Genomic DNA, 15,594 nt, shown 5'->3' on the forward strand with positions numbered 1-15,594 from the left:
GACGATGCGCCCACTTGAGGATTTCCGTTGTATCATTTACACTGATGGAAGCGCTCAAGCAGCTACGGACTCTAAGCATGCATATTCTTCAGCCTACGCAATTGTGGTTGGTACTATGGTGGATGGTGAATTCAAGTCCGATGTTGTGCATACACAGACATTAGGGGCCTGTACCGCCCACTTGGCAGAGCTTCGTGCTCTTATGCTTGCATTGGAGTATGCAGATCCCAGTGTGACTACTCTTATTGTAAGTGACTCTTACTACTGTGTTCAATCATACAATGACAATCTACCCTTTTGGACTCAAAATGATTATTGTGACTCCAAGGGTCGGACAATAAAACATAAAATGATCTAGGTTCAAGTGGCTGAGCTTAAAGAGAGGCTGCCACTTGTCTTTGTAATTCATACTCTGGGTCACCAGCGTGTTGGAGTTCACGCTGTTGGCAACAGTCTCGCAGATGAGGCTGCCAAGACAGCAGTTGCAACATACACAGTAGCAGCGGTTACACGCTCCAAAAGTAAGATTGATGATGACATCTTGGCAGCTATTGCTGCAACAGAGAAGGGAGGTAATTACCCTAGAGGTTTCCCTTCTAAATATGCTTATCATTTAAGCCCTGATAAAGTTCCTTATGTGAGAATTAACGGCGTTGATGACAGGTTAATACCAAACGCGGACCACAGACAGACTTGGATTACAGCAGCCCACGCTGGGATGGCTTCATCTCATGCTGGTGTGTCAGCTACTGTATCTCTTCTCCAGCAACCGTATTGGTGGCGGGGTTTGTACAAACAAACGTGTGATTATGTCATTAAATGTGATGTTTGTCAGCAAATTAAACCTTCTACTGCTGCACGCACGCCCGCCCCAAACACAGTTGTGCATATCTAATAAACCACTTGCGTGTGTTTATTTGGATCACTGCGGTCCTTTCTCATCTGATACTACGTATAAGTACATCTTAGAAGCAGTTGACTCTTGCACACGCTTTGTGTGGCTGTGGCCTCAAAGGAGTGCTGATTCCAGAACTGTCATAAGGGATTTGCATGTCTTTGTGGGAATTTTTGCGTGTGGCACCGTCCAGCGTTTGCCTCTAAGGCATACAAGGATGCCATGAGTTCTTTGGGGGTCCAGGTCAAATTTTCATCTCCATACAGGCCTGAGGGTAATTCAGTTGTGGAGTGGATGAACCGTGACTTAAAGCAATCCTTAACAGCTAAGGTTTTAGGTACTAGGCGAGACTGGCTTACCCACCTCAATAGCATATGGGGTGCATTAAATAATCTCCCTAGAAGGTCTCTGGGCGGGCGGACCCCATATAAAATGTTCTTTGGCATAAAAAAAATTGTTACGGACCTTGATGGTCTAGACATGGCGGCGGCCGCCACATCCTTTGACATAGATGAACATTCTAATGTTTTGCAGAACCTACAAAAGACCAGAGACAGTCTTGCAAAGGAATATTTGCACTCCACATCTGATGCTGCATTGCAGACTCCGGTAGTCGGCTGGCTACCCCAAGTTAGAGAACTGATCCGAGAGAAGATCGACAACAAGAAGGAATCCGGTCCCTCCTATTGAGCTCCAATTCCCCTGCTTGGTGTGCAGGGTACAAGAACAATCATTTTACCTCCTCTTCCTGGGCGAAAGGGGAACAGGTACCTCTCCATTGACAATGTCAAACTACACAGGGGGGGCATACACATAGTATGACACCTGCAGTTTCGTGTCCGGCAATGGTGCTACACTTATTTGGTCCAGAATCCTGCTATCGAGATGAATACTGTTGCGAATCCCTTATTGAATAAACCTGCTGGTGATACTCTTAATGATACTGAATATACTTACCCCACTGAATTGTCTATGCCTAATTTGGAGACCCATTAGGGTAATCAATCCAGTTTTTCATTTGACACTGGTGCAACCACATAAATCCTCTTCAAAAGATTCGATTTTTGCTACCTGGTTTAAAAAACATTTTTTGATTCCCCCTTGGACTTACATTTGGCTGGTGCTTTTTTCAATAATTTTATTCATGTCCATCGGATTTGTGGTGTATTTTTTTCGCTTCGTAAATGAACACATAGGGGGTCATTAGGATGGCAGACGGACCTGCGTCCGTCCGCCACCCCCGAGATAGAGACACAGTCTGCATGGGCAGCGGCGGTCCCTCCATGCAAATTAAGATGTGACCTCCACCCAGGCGGTCACATCCCGTACCTTTAACTTTGCAAAGAGTGCTGCTTGAAGCAGCACCCACCGCAAGGTTAAAAATGCATGTATTGCATTTACATGCACAAAGCGGTAGGCACCGCGCGGTGCCTGCCGCTTTGTGCATGTAAATGCTGGGGGGTACCATAGTGCAGATTCCTGCCAGCACCGTTTGTCTGACCCCAGCCTATACATAGGTTAGAGTAGATCCCCGTTTTCAGAGTCAACATTCAGTCACCACATATTCTGTAGGCAAATTGTGTCAGAGTTGGCTCAAACATTCCACCTTAGCGTCAGTTAAGCTGCACTTGTCCAAACTGACTGATGCCGTTGATTTAAATGATTTTGTAAAAGGGCCTGCAGCAGGCAGATCGAAAGGATGGATATATGCTGTTTACAACGAAGTTTGGAAACTGTCCCAGATGGAAGCTGCTTCTAGGCTTAGAGCTATTGATTAGGCCAATTTAGAAAAAGTGCTTGCCTTTGTAGATAATAACATTAACACCCTCTCTTCACATTTTTACATATTAGATAATATTGTTTCATCTGTTGATATTGTACAAGAAGACGTTAATGTATGGACAAAATCAATTGCGCTCTATAATGCAGTTTGCATGGACTCTTCAAACCTTAAAATCTGGGTCGGTGCCTTGGGGTTACATGAACACGACATCGTTATTTTTGCCTTTTAATTTGACTGTTTAATTTATGTCAATGAAAGATGCCACGTTTTCCCTGCTGCATATTGAAAAACTGGAACCGTTAGCATTTTCAGTGGCCGAGTCGAATTCCGCAGTTTGGCTCATCCATGGGTAGATAACTCTACCTTTCCCCCTGTTTAAATTTGAGTCTTGCATGAAACACTATGCCATAGGCAGATTTGAACCTTTAGGTAGCGCTTTTCTGCATGAAGTGTGGAATCTCCCATTTACATATAGGTGCTTGAGGGAAGGAAAAGAGGTTTATTTAAAAGGTGAAGACTGCACTACCACATCAGATCACTCTTTAGTCTGTAGAAATCTGCAATTGCACGGTTCTTGTAATATTACAGTGCCTAATCTTGCATGAGTTTTGAAAGGCACTCCTGCTATTACACCAACTTTCAAGTTATGTGCAAACGGTACTTATTTTATTATTAAATAATGAAGATTGCTGTAGTATGCTTGCTGGTATTCCGTATATAGTTAGTTTCCCAACGTGTGGTTTGCTGTAAGAAGGTCCTGTTTCCTCCTCCACATGGAATGCTCGATGTTTCCATCTGGCCTCCTATCCAGACCTTAAAAGCAGAGTTCAACAAGATGAGTCGAATAAGAGCTCTTCTGTCCCAGAAGGAAGTCGCCCTTACATCTGCACATGAAACATTCGTCCTTCACATTGCAAACAGTCGTACTGAGGTACATGCCTTATTAAAAACTGACCTGCCCCTGCATTTTGGTGCTTTGATTTACACAATCTTCAATGCCTAGTCAACCATGGGCCTGGCGCACTTTGTATATGAGTTCTGGCCTTATGACCTCATTTCAAACTATATTTGGTGTGATCCCAGGATTCTTTCGATTTTTGTGTGCGTCTTCTGTGGTTTCCCGTTAATTCTCGCTTTGGGAGCGGGTGCGCTGCTGTTAATTTGTTTACTATGAAATGGATGCACGTTCTGTGCCCCACACCAATCTGCCCCAGCTTCGTAACCGGATGCTAGAATACTATGGATCGCTGCCTCTGGCAACTCAGAATGTGGCATATGGTTTATCCTTCCAGTTTTGCTACTTCACTTACAGCCTGTTTTCCATTGTCTGGATTATGGATTTGCATGGGCCCTGGATTTGTGCCTCTGCAACACTGTCTCCTGACCTGGATTTTAATCTACTAATGAGTCCCTTAGTTGCTCATGAAATAGAGTTCTAGTTTAGGGATTATGGCCTGCGCAGCTCCTCATGGGGTTCTAGGCAATTGTAACAGATGGACTGCGGCCAATGACTTTCTGGCAAGCAGTTATCTTGAAGTAAGCCCAAGTTATCCTTTGATGGTACTAGAGGCCCCGGCTGTTGAAAGACATAAATGTTCTTTACCGTTGCTTAATTGGATGGCTGAAATGTTCATGGATAATGAAAAAGACTTCCTATTGGCGGCAGTGGCAACGTACAGTGCCTACACGCTGTTGGATTGAGGTGTGAAATTTCTGCTTCATAGACACGTACTGCACTGGTAATAGAAAAATGTTTTTCCTGTATTGCCTGAAGCATTTCTTTTTTTAAAGTCTTTTTCACACCATGGTCACCCGTGACTGTCACTGACTTGGTTACTTTTTAATTCGGACTTTTACTCCAAATTGTCAAGTTTGGCAAAATTCCTGAACTTGGTGTTGTCTCATTCAAACTTTAACTCTTCATTCTATGAATATTGCGCCCTTTATTGTGCGTTCCCCGATCAAGGGAGGGTGTAGTATTAAAGGCCTGCTTTGTGCGCATGTTATGTTAGCATGGCCTATTAGAAGTTTAAACGACATTTAACCTTTTGCCCACAACACTGCATAGCTGTTTTTGTAAGTTAGCCTTCGCGAAGGTCTACACATGAGAAAAGGTTTTGTTTTCGACATCTCTAGACTTACATCATGCCCCTAGTCTGCACAGTGAGTGCTGAAGCCATCAAGGTTATCAAAACATGGTAGCTGTTTTTTGGCATGTTAGAGTAATTATTTCTAGACAATTTGGCAGCTGTGAGCAAACTAAGATTCTGGCAGGATGATTTCCATTTCCAGGGATGCAGAGAGCCTATGCTGAACCAGATGTAATTTACTCATACTGAGCGGAAAGGTAATGGGGTCTCCCAAGCAAGCCGAAGAGACCTTCTATAGTTTATAAACATAGTTCCTATATAGGGAGGGTGTTAAAACTAGGCACTATAGGACCAGTTTTCACTATCATTGTAATACGATCTCATTTTGTATTTTATGGCATTATAACCATGCTGACCACATTTTTAATCATATGTCTGCTTATGTTGTCTAAGATACAGCACAGGAGATCACTTCGTTAAAATAAATATTGTAACCTTATCATGTCTTTACTCCTGTTGTGGACTGATATGAGAGTAGAACAAAAGTGTGTCCTCACTACCCACCATTCCTGAGTTTGTACTAAGTCGCATGTTTTAGGTTGTCTAATCATTGGTTGCTTTGCTATAGGACGAAGAGCTAATGTGACACTGATGCTAGCTGGTTGGGGTTTTTCCAGGTACTGAGGTGAGTTTCTGGTACACCACAATTCACTGATGTACTAGGTCTGAGCACAGTTCTGGGTATGAGCAGGATCCTTGCAACAGGGAACTGCAGACCAAGATGGTCATGCCTTAGAAGGCTCTGCTGAGAGATCCAATGGACAGCTTGATAGAAGCACCATTGTACATAGATATCCCGACATGGCAATGCGGAGCATCCACAGCACTCAATTGGAGGCCCAGTGATCCTACATAGTGCAGGTGGTTTGCCACAGCAGAGGCCGCTGGAGATCAAACTTGGCGTCACTTAGGAGAGGAAAGACAGGCAGCATCTTGCTGTCCTGGCTCCACTGACCCTCTGCGCTGGCCAGTGAAGAGGAGCTGTCACAACCTGCATCTCTACTGCTTCCCTGGTGGGCCAGGAGCCATGATGTGAAGGAGCCAGGTGACAGTAATGGTAGCGTCTGTCCCTCACCCCTACCAGTGAGGAAGAGCATGCTTCTATTTTGTTATTGCCAGGGCTCTGAGACAATGGAGATTCCGCTTAAACTCAATTGAAGCATCTGATCTTGGTTTATGTTGCGGAACTACTGTGGTTAGCTGAGGCAGAGTGCAAGAGTCCTCCACTTAGGCAGACAAGACAACAGTCTAAGAATGTAGGTGGTGGCCCACTGGTTATACACAGCTATGGTTCACATCTTGCTCTCGTTAACGGCCTCGATTACGCCCTGAAACCAGTCCCAGGATGTTTCCGGTCCAGGGAGGACCTGGCATGTCAGTTCAGTCTGGACTGTTCCCATGGTGCACAGGGTCTAGACTGATTTGCATATGGCCCAGGTCCAAACTGGGGTTGCAGAGGGGGCAAAAGAACAATGGATTTAACCCAGATCTTCTGACCGGAGGGGGGAGTAATGTTTGTATTGTCAGCATTCCTCCATCATTTGTTTGCTGCAACACTTGATTAGGGCCCGCTCCAGACTTTCATGCTTGCAGATGGTGATCATTGGTTGATCCTCCATAGTGCAGGCCTTTGCCCCTTGTAGACCCTATTTTTGGCCCAGGTGTGTTCGGGAGCATTTGATTTCAGATAAGTGGAGCCCCTAAATATCCGTGTTTAGAACTCGCACTCCCCATGCCTCTTGAGGCAGGCCCAGAGGAAAGAAACGGGCTTTTTCCTCTACCACCCAAGCTTCATAGTCGAAGACACCTATGGAACAGTTGGGTTTCAAGTGGCAGAAGGTATGCCAGAAATGGATTCCTAAAGACAGATCTCCTGCTGAGCTTGTAATAGTTAAGAGCTCAATTGTGTGAAGATGTAAAGGCAGATATCTCCAGGGCTCGAGTCGGGGTACCACGCGGGTGGACACCGACCCCCCCCCCCCTTATTTTATCGGGAGCTCGATAAGTAAACTGCAACCGAGTGCAAGCCACCTTTCGTGATGTCACTTCCTGTTGTGATGTCAGCATCTCCCCACTTTTTTTAGGACTTGTGCCCTGGATATCTCTAGGGAACATTCACTTACGTTCTGATCTGGCAAATATCGTAGCACTTACATTGGATGCGAATTCTGCTTCCATCACCCTAGGGCTTGCTTATGAACAACTGGTCGTCCTACAGAACCAAAGCTTAACCTTAAATGGACAAATGCACCCCATACATGTGCAAAACAATAAAATAACGCAGACTATGAAATCTGGATAAATATATCCAATCTATGCATTATTGGTCTGAGTGAGGGAATTGAAGAACCAGACGTAGAAACCTACATTAATTCTCTACGCATCCATTGTGGGAATCCATCCCGTAAAAATCCAGCTAGACTGAGTAGTCTCACGGCGTCCGGAGGAAAAGGGTAGACTACACAAGATTTTCTAAATTTCATAAACCGATGGCCAGAATTATATACTCCATTGAGTATATGGTGGGGGGGGGGAGTTCGGTACAGCTGCACAATTTCCAGGATAGCGCCCCAGCTATGTTCCTTCTCTCAAACAGAAATCCAATTGGTCGCACACTGCTTGTCCTATCAGCGTGTTGCCCCAAAGCATCGTGGTCCATGTATTTAGCATCAGCGGGTGCGCCTCAGCCAGGGTCTTGAGCAAAAAAATCAAAGTCGCGTTGGCCATCCCTGGACACGTGTTTCGAGGTGGTTACCTCTCGTCAGCAGGGAATAGGCATGTATTTAGGGGTGCTGCATAGGCTGCCAAAAAATATCCTCAGGTCCGGTACCACTCGTGGCACGCAGGTGCGTAACCCGGCTCGTCAGCCCCACCAGCTCCTAGGAGCTTGAATATAAGTAAAAATCCAATTGGTCGCACACTGCTTGTCCTATCAGCGTGTTGCCCCAAAGCATCGTGGTCCATGTAGTCAAACCAATCAAGAAACTAGGACAAGCCATTAGAACACAAACACATGACACAGCATTGGGACTGGTAGTAAAGATTTTATTTTAGGTCTTCACCACTGCCAGTCTGCATTTACGAATACTGCGGTGCTTCCAGAGTCTGACAAATTGAACCAAAGCAAGACAAGCCACAGCAAAAAGCACCAGGAATCCGACTGCAAATACAGCTGCTCTGGTCCATCCTGGTACCAAGGGTTCTTCAGAGATGCTTCGGGAGCCTGGGGAGGAAGAACGCAAAATAGAGGTTATACTAGGCAAAGTAGATGATTACTACTTTGATCAACCTATGCACATTGTAATTGGGAAGTAGAGCAAGGTAACGATTGCAATAGACCTAGTTTGGGACTACACTCCTCCTTGGATTCAAGCAGTGTACCACCCCCACCCACACACACCCCACTCCCTAATTAAAACTTCGGTAAGTTCTCTCCCATTCAGTAAACAGACCAACAAGCCCAGACATTACCATTGGCAAGAACTGATGCTTACGAGTGGCTGTATTTACATGCCGGTCCCAGGGGCTAAAATTGATCAATTGCAGCTCAACCCAACGCACAGTGAAAGAAACACCCCTTCAACCCTAGTCCATAATCAGTAGCCACTATACAGTGTGTAAATCACTAGTAAATGCAGCCATAAATACCACTGCCACTGATTCTTCTCTCCAATTTCCCTTGCCACATACCAGCCACTTCTCCTTTGATGACAAAGTAGACAGGGCCCTCAGTCACAATGTTCACATCCTCGGTCTCCAAATCCTTCACCATTCGCTCTGCAAAGAAAGAAACAAGCAAAGGTTGCTAAGACATTAACATTGGGGTCTCCAAAGTAGATGGTTCCTCAAGGCCTCCAGCTTGAACTAACAGTGTGCATCAAGAGGGGGGGGGGGAAATCGGAGTGAGCCAATAAACTATCAACCACCAGCTCCCACCACTCAATACAGTAGTACATGCTAAGGACCAAGTCTTACTCTTCCTTGACGGGCAGGAAGGCGAGCAGGATCTCTGCGCAGAAGGGACACACACCGAGGCGCTGCAGTGGAAGAAGACCTGCAAGAGAAGGTGGGATAAGGACCTGAACACTCCATCATCCTCTATACCAGAGAAGACAAGTCATTCAGCTGTGGCAAGAGGACAGTTATGCAGAACCCACAAAATGTGGCCAGAAGGCTGCCAAATGGGTTAAAGAAAGAAACTGACACGTAAACACCCAAGAACTCACCTGGCCCCTCAGATTCTGCTGATTGGCACCAACGAAGGTGAAGGTGCTGACGGCAAAGCGCTGGTAGTGTGATGGGAATTGCAGGATAGAAAAAGCAGCACTGTTGAAGACCTGGGTCCTGTAATTATCGCCAGCATAGGGACACCTGGAGCAGAAATAGAACACGGAAATCAAAAAGCATGAGCACTATCAAACGGGCAAAATATTCCATTCCCCACCCCCCAAACCAAACTTATTGCCACACTGACCCTGCCACCAAGATAGGCCACTGTGGGCGCTGCATGGGTTTACTGGACGGGGTGGCCCAGCACTCGTTCAGAACCAGCACCAAGTTGGGGTCTGTTCGCTGCAGAAGCCGAACCTCCACAAATATGGGGTCCCGGAGGACCTTCAGCACTGGATACTCGCTGGTGGTGTAGTAGGAACTGTACATTTGATCTGTGTAGAAAGAACACACTAGAGGTTAGCACCGACCTCCATGAGAGTTTAGCCAGTTATAAGATGTACCCAGTGATATGCAAAAAACAATATGGATCCTGTATGTAGTAGAAGCCTCAAACCAGCTGAGGGGCACTCTGGCAATATTCCATCTGCTACAGTCAGGACGGAAGTCTTTTCAATTCTGCTCCCATGACCAACTCACTATCGAAGACACCCAACATGCAAATGCCCTGGCAACAGATTTAACTGACCAGTAATTAAAGCATTGCTAGGGACACACATTGCTAAGATCCCACCTCTCTAGGTTATTCGACAATCTCTTCCTAATATGCTTACCTACTTATCGCTTTCTGTGGAGGACACCCATAATGCATTAGACTGACCCAAGTGCCCAGGGCTGGAAAATGTAGATCATGACCTAGAGAGGTGGTCTCTACTCAGCTAGGGAGACTAGCCACAAGCTTAAGCATTCTGTTGATGCTTCAAGACGGACCTTCTATGGACCCAGGACGCTTATGTTCTGGCAATGTGGCAAATAAGTTGCTGAAAGTATCACTTACGCCTTGTAGATGCCAAAGCAGGTTAGAGAACAGCTGGTCTTTGTGTCAAAACTCAGCATCTTTCATCCTAACAGTAAAAGAACGGGTAACCCCCAGGATTTTAAGTAATCTCCATCATTTAGATAACCAAGGAAATGCAGCCCCAAAGATCACCATCCAATCTACATTGCCGCCAGTAATGGCCTACAACTGGTGCCCCATGAGTAGAGCAACGTCGGGTCTCCCCTTGGGACATTGTCCTGCACCACCCACCATTGATGATCAAACAGTTTCTCGATCGTCTCAAAACTTACTGTTAATGCCAGTTGGAAGAGCCTTTACATGCAGTATTTTTCCTAAACGAATACTTAGCAAAATTACAGATACCATTGGAATCTTTAACGTTCCACCAATAGCGGGGCAAGGTTTTGCCTTTTTGTAGGCAGGCTAGAAAAACCTAAGTGATAAAAAAAAAAAGCCAAATACACCCAACCACAAGCAACCTGACCACCTTCAGCACAGTCCCGATAGCGGGAGGGTACTAGGATTCCAAGGAGCAATTGGATTAACAATCAATACAAACGCCAGGTTTCCAAGCCAAGCGAGCAAGTTGTGTAGCAAGGTATTGCTCAGTCAGGTGAGATTTCAACACCGGATGGGATTGATGGTCGGTGTAAAAGATGCATTAACTATCAGGTCTACTATTAAATGACACGCTTCAGGCCCCGTACCTTTCGCGAGCCTCATCTCTAGGAAGAGGGGTCCAGGGCTGCTCACTGGCAGAGGTGGTGGTAGCGTGAAGACTTCCACTTGCAGAGGGACAAAAGCACCGCTGGTCCGGCTGCTGAAGGTGCAACGCACGGTCAACCTGAGGAGTAAGAGCAGAAGCATCAATGACTCCCAATGCACAGGGTCAAGAATCAGTACAGTTAGCCGGGCAGTCCTTAATTTGACCAGGTGGGGTCCACCACTCAGATGGACACAAGCAAACGGGAAAACAAAGGAAAGCCTGAAAAAAAAAATAAACAACAAAGCGAGAAAGCAGGAGCCAGCAAGAACGAAATAAAGGGGCAGCAGTTGCAGGTTTGATAGTACGCAGTCTATTTGGTGCAAGGTTTTTTTTTGTAAAGCATCACCAGAACAATCTTTGGGCATCAGCATTTTTCAGCCATGGGAGAGGCACAAGCAGTGTTAGTGGACAGAAAATACTATAAGGTCTGACCCCCCTACACCTTCCATTCCACAATTTTATCAGCGGTTTAAAAGTGAAAGTCGATCAAATGGGGCTTGGCTAGTTAATAACCAAGATACGAGTTAAAGTCCCTCAAGTATGTACTTATGCATTAGGTACCATCCACTCAAATCAGGTGTTGGCTGGAGTACAGAACCCTACAGGCCTGTGAACCAATTCCTGACATGCAGTGGCAACTCCATTAGTGGCACCAATGCATCCTAAACCACCTCTGTTTTTGTAGCAAGAAGCTCATGCACTATTAGGAAACTATGTCGTTGCTCTGAAGCAGGTTATTCAGCAAGCCCTTCTCTTAAACTTCTGGCCCCAAGTCTAGCAAGGAAGTCAGTTGAACAGAGTAATAGGTTGTGGCAGAGTATGGTGAAAACAAGTAAAAGGCATGTATATAGAGCAGGCCATGTGAGAATCTTTCTGGCACGAGGTTTGGCGATGAATAGTTCCCAACAAGGTATAAAGCCTTGTAGGCAGGTTTTTCCAGTGAAGAGGGAACCTGCATGGAAGGACATGTCCGCTGGATCGGTCACACACCGACAGAACTCACTTCATTGTGCCAAATTTCCACACCAAGTACAGTCGCCATCAGGTGCCCCCTACCTGAAGGTGCTGTCCCTGCTGATGGAGGCGCCCTTCCAGGTCAGCACACGGTTGAGCGCTTCCAGTCTATTCTCATAAAAAGTGGAGTCCCCATCGACCTGTTGACGAGATGAACCGAATGAGCAAAACAGAGTTTACTAAAAGCTTGAAGACGAAGTTACTCTAGCATCACTGACAGGAGTGGAAAGGCAGGTCAGTCAAAAGCGGAGCACTATATGCATGGATGATGAACACAGATAAAGCAGCACTTTTTTTTTAATGTGCTAGAGAAGTCCAGTGGACTTTCATATTGAGAACACATTCAACACCCTAAAGTTAAAGAGGGCTTATTGGGACGTTCCAGGCCACCACTCGCCTCCAAATTAAACGGCAATTCCACAATATTTCACCAATCCCTACGTCAGATGCTTCCGCATCATCTCACCTGGTAAACGCCACTGCAGGACAAGGGGAACTGGTACAAGAGAAAGGCCTGGTTTTGAGTCGCTTGAAGTCCCGGGCATGCGCCGCTCACAGCGAGGAGACGGACGGAGCTCAGGTTCAGAGGCGGCACCACAACATCGGCGGAGATGGCGATGGTCGCGTTGCCTTCGGCAGTGCAATGGGCAGTCACTAGAGGAATACAAAATAAAAAAACGTGCTGAATGGATTCCTTCTCCATGGTGGATCACCCGTTCCCAAGCCAGTCCAATACATAGTCGGATATTTTAACCAAAACGTTAAAATTCCAGAGTGTGCATTAGGAAAGCGCAAGATTGAATCAGCTACACCAACAAAAAAACACAAACAAAAAAAAAACTTCAGATTGGCATCAGATCAGGGGTGTAAACAGTCACCTTCGACTCGTCCCTGACCAAACCACCTTGCCCAGAAAAGGTCTGCTTTTGCCAGACCATCCTATAGCTGCCCAGAGTCGCTCCTGCCAAGCCAACCCTGCCCAGGTGGTTATTTCTGCGCAGATCAGATTAGTCCCAGATGTTTGGTGGAGTTTGCTTCACATACCCATGGGCCTTTCTATGGAAGTCCTCCATCATGGCAGCCAGTGCTTTTTATTGGGCATTGCACATCCAAAAACAATTGCTGCCAAGACGGCCATCATAGATAGCATGGGGATTGCCCCATGCAAGTGCTGGCAGCGCCACTACATTTATAAACTAACATTAGAAAGTTCGACTTGTGCACTAAGCCCAATGGTTATAAGTTGGAATGGACCCAGGGAACACTGCAAACGTCAACCACAACTCACCAGTCTCCATCTAACTATGTGCCATCACTTCTTGCAGCTTTTGAAAGCAGGTATGCAGCTGCTGGAATAGCGTCCACACGAGTAACTACAACTAGTTTTAGTACGGCAGACTGTAGACTTAACCCAACCACCACCAGCAAGAATGCCTACCAGAGGCTTAACTGGAAGGCAAAGGCAGCAGCCTACAAACTAAAAAGCAATTCAACCCAAACCTGGCTTGCCAAAGTAGCATGGCGCGGAGCCATCAGTCCGGTCATAACAGCAGTCTAGCTCTTGGCAGGCCGTCCGGGTGATGGGCAGGCGGCCACAGAGCAGCCGGTCTACTCTGGCGACAGCAGCACAGACATCAGGGCTGGGAGCGTCCATCGCTGCAAAGAAAGTAGGTTCAAGTTACCACAGCGATGATCATAGTCCCCTCTGAAGGCGGTTACTGCCAGAAACTATCTCCAACTCACCTGGCACAACTGGGCACTTCAGAAGCTTCTCCAGAGTGGCATTCTGAGTAGAAAAGAGCTCCGTGATCTCCAGGGTCATCACATACTCTTCAGCCTATAGGAGAAGAGAGATTGTACAGCTTGCATCCATCCTCCCATGACAAGGTTATGTTACTGCGATACTAGAAATCAAGCAGCACCTAACGGACAAGACCCAGGGAATAAACTGGTCTTGCTTGCGTTCCAGTTCGGGGGGGGGGGGGAGAGAGAAAGAACTGGGCCTGGCAGTAAACTTCCTATTGGAGCAGGGTCAAGACGTATTTGCATGTGGCTGGGTCCAAACTGAGGTGGCATGGGGTGCAATATAACAATGGAATGCAGCTCAGAGTAACTACCAGTGACCGATTAACTGAAGCATTCCACTCATCACATTTGTACACTTCTGTACAAAGTCGATCACTGCTGCCTCCCCATGTGGAAAGGTCATGCTCCGCCTCGTGTGAGTCAAACACACCCACCCAGGAAGATGAAAGTAATAAATTAAGAGACCAAACACGCGCCCCCTATCATGCTGTAGTAGTGGAGCATTCCTCACCTGCTCACTCACGTAGCACCCTGTGTAGTCCGCGCCAATGACGAGAGAGCCATCTGGTCGCCAAACAACCCAAGTCCTGCAGTCAGTGTCGTTCTGGAGAGCATGAGAGAGTCCGGTCTGATCTGGACACGGGGAACAAAGAGCAGTGATCAGGAACCGCCCTTCAGATGTCCCCACAGACCACTGACCAATCATTACCAGCTTAAAAACAAAGTAACTTCACCATGCAGATGCAACTCACACAAGCCCAAGACAGAGAGAATACCAAGGACAGAGCTCAGCAAGACCGTTGCCCTGTAAAAGCAGTAGTTCAACGCATCCCAAGGAGGTGCACTTTTAGCCTACCGGATTTCCCCAAACAGCAACAAGCGTCATGACCCCATAGCTTCACTTCATATTTTTTCCATGTCGAAAATTTAACTTGCACGTTACAGATAGTCAGACAGACACAGACGTCCTCTGGGTAGGGAAACCTCTTTTAGAAGGTTTTAAAACATTTACTCAAATGCAACACCTCGACCTTCGAAAGCCTACCTCACATTAATCCCGGCGCTCCCCCATAAAACCCCGCCCTGCCAATGCAGCATTCTGGGATTTGTAGGCACATAGTTATAAAGGGCAATGCAAAACCAAAATTTACGATAAGTGATATAGGAGCTGCCAACAGACGTGGAACTGCTTTACAACTTTGTGGAGAGAACGCCAACTCACCAGTTTCTCACATAGCGAACGTTTGATTACCAAGGAACCCAACATGTGACACACAAAAAGCGCAAGACTTAAAACTCAGAGCAGCACACAGCTACACCAACGTAGCTAGCTCTCCACGACATTCTCGTCCCCCCTCCACCAGTCCCACGCAAATCCTTCCCTTACCTCTCACAGACACAGTGAAGGAGCCGTTGGTCGCAGGCGGCGGAAGCACAAACTGCAGTCCGCGGGGGCCGCAGGACAACGAGGAAGACTGGTCATCGAGCACCACTTCCCGCGCTGCCTCCTCAGCACCAAAAACAGGTCTGAAACTGCACAACACGAACAACAGCACCGCGCGTACACTCTCAGCCGCCATCTTACCTGAGAACCCTGGCTCAAGTACCACAGGGTGTGATCTTATACCCTGAGAACTCAGTTCCACCAATCCCGAGCCTAGAAGGAGGGCTCACCGGAGAACCCTGTCAATCAAGCTTGCCACAAAAATCACCTGATGTACATTGCTTGCCAATCAGACCTGCTCCAAGCTCAGGAAGAAGTCGGGTATGTTATTCACACTATATTGCAAACTACCATATGAAAGCATAACGTTTATAGTGCGGCCCCCTCCGCCACCTTCTACCTTTAGACTTCCCAGGCCGGTGCATGAATAGCGCACCCAGTCCAGATTTTTTGTTTGCCATTCCTCGTTTTATAATAGTATAAAGAGAACTACAAGCCCCAGAATG

The 15,594-nt window shown here is 46.6% G+C and overlaps 1 protein-coding gene across 1 annotated transcript; it reads right to left on the minus strand.

The window, feature by feature from the left end:
• Nucleotides 1-7,854: 7,854 nt before the first annotated feature.
• On the minus strand, nt 7,855-15,234 carry LOC147698783 (zona pellucida sperm-binding protein 4-like). The gene is made up of 12 exons (XM_086933514.1): nt 15,032-15,234; nt 14,156-14,277; nt 13,582-13,675; nt 13,339-13,494; nt 12,305-12,492; nt 11,881-11,978; nt 10,766-10,902; nt 9,303-9,492; nt 9,055-9,199; nt 8,804-8,882; nt 8,519-8,605; nt 7,855-8,051 (listed from the first exon to the last, which is right to left on the minus strand). Exons 1-12 carry the CDS (start codon nt 15,222-15,224, stop codon nt 7,879-7,881), a joined length of 1,662 nt encoding a protein of 553 aa, XP_086789640.1. The 5' UTR covers nt 15,225-15,234; the 3' UTR covers nt 7,855-7,878.
• Nucleotides 15,235-15,594: the final 360 nt, after the last annotated feature.

This window comes from Lissotriton vulgaris, chromosome 8 (genome assembly GCF_964263255.1).
Source record: "Lissotriton vulgaris chromosome 8, aLisVul1.2, whole genome shotgun sequence".
Classification (NCBI taxonomy): domain Eukaryota; kingdom Metazoa; phylum Chordata; class Amphibia; order Caudata; family Salamandridae; genus Lissotriton; species Lissotriton vulgaris.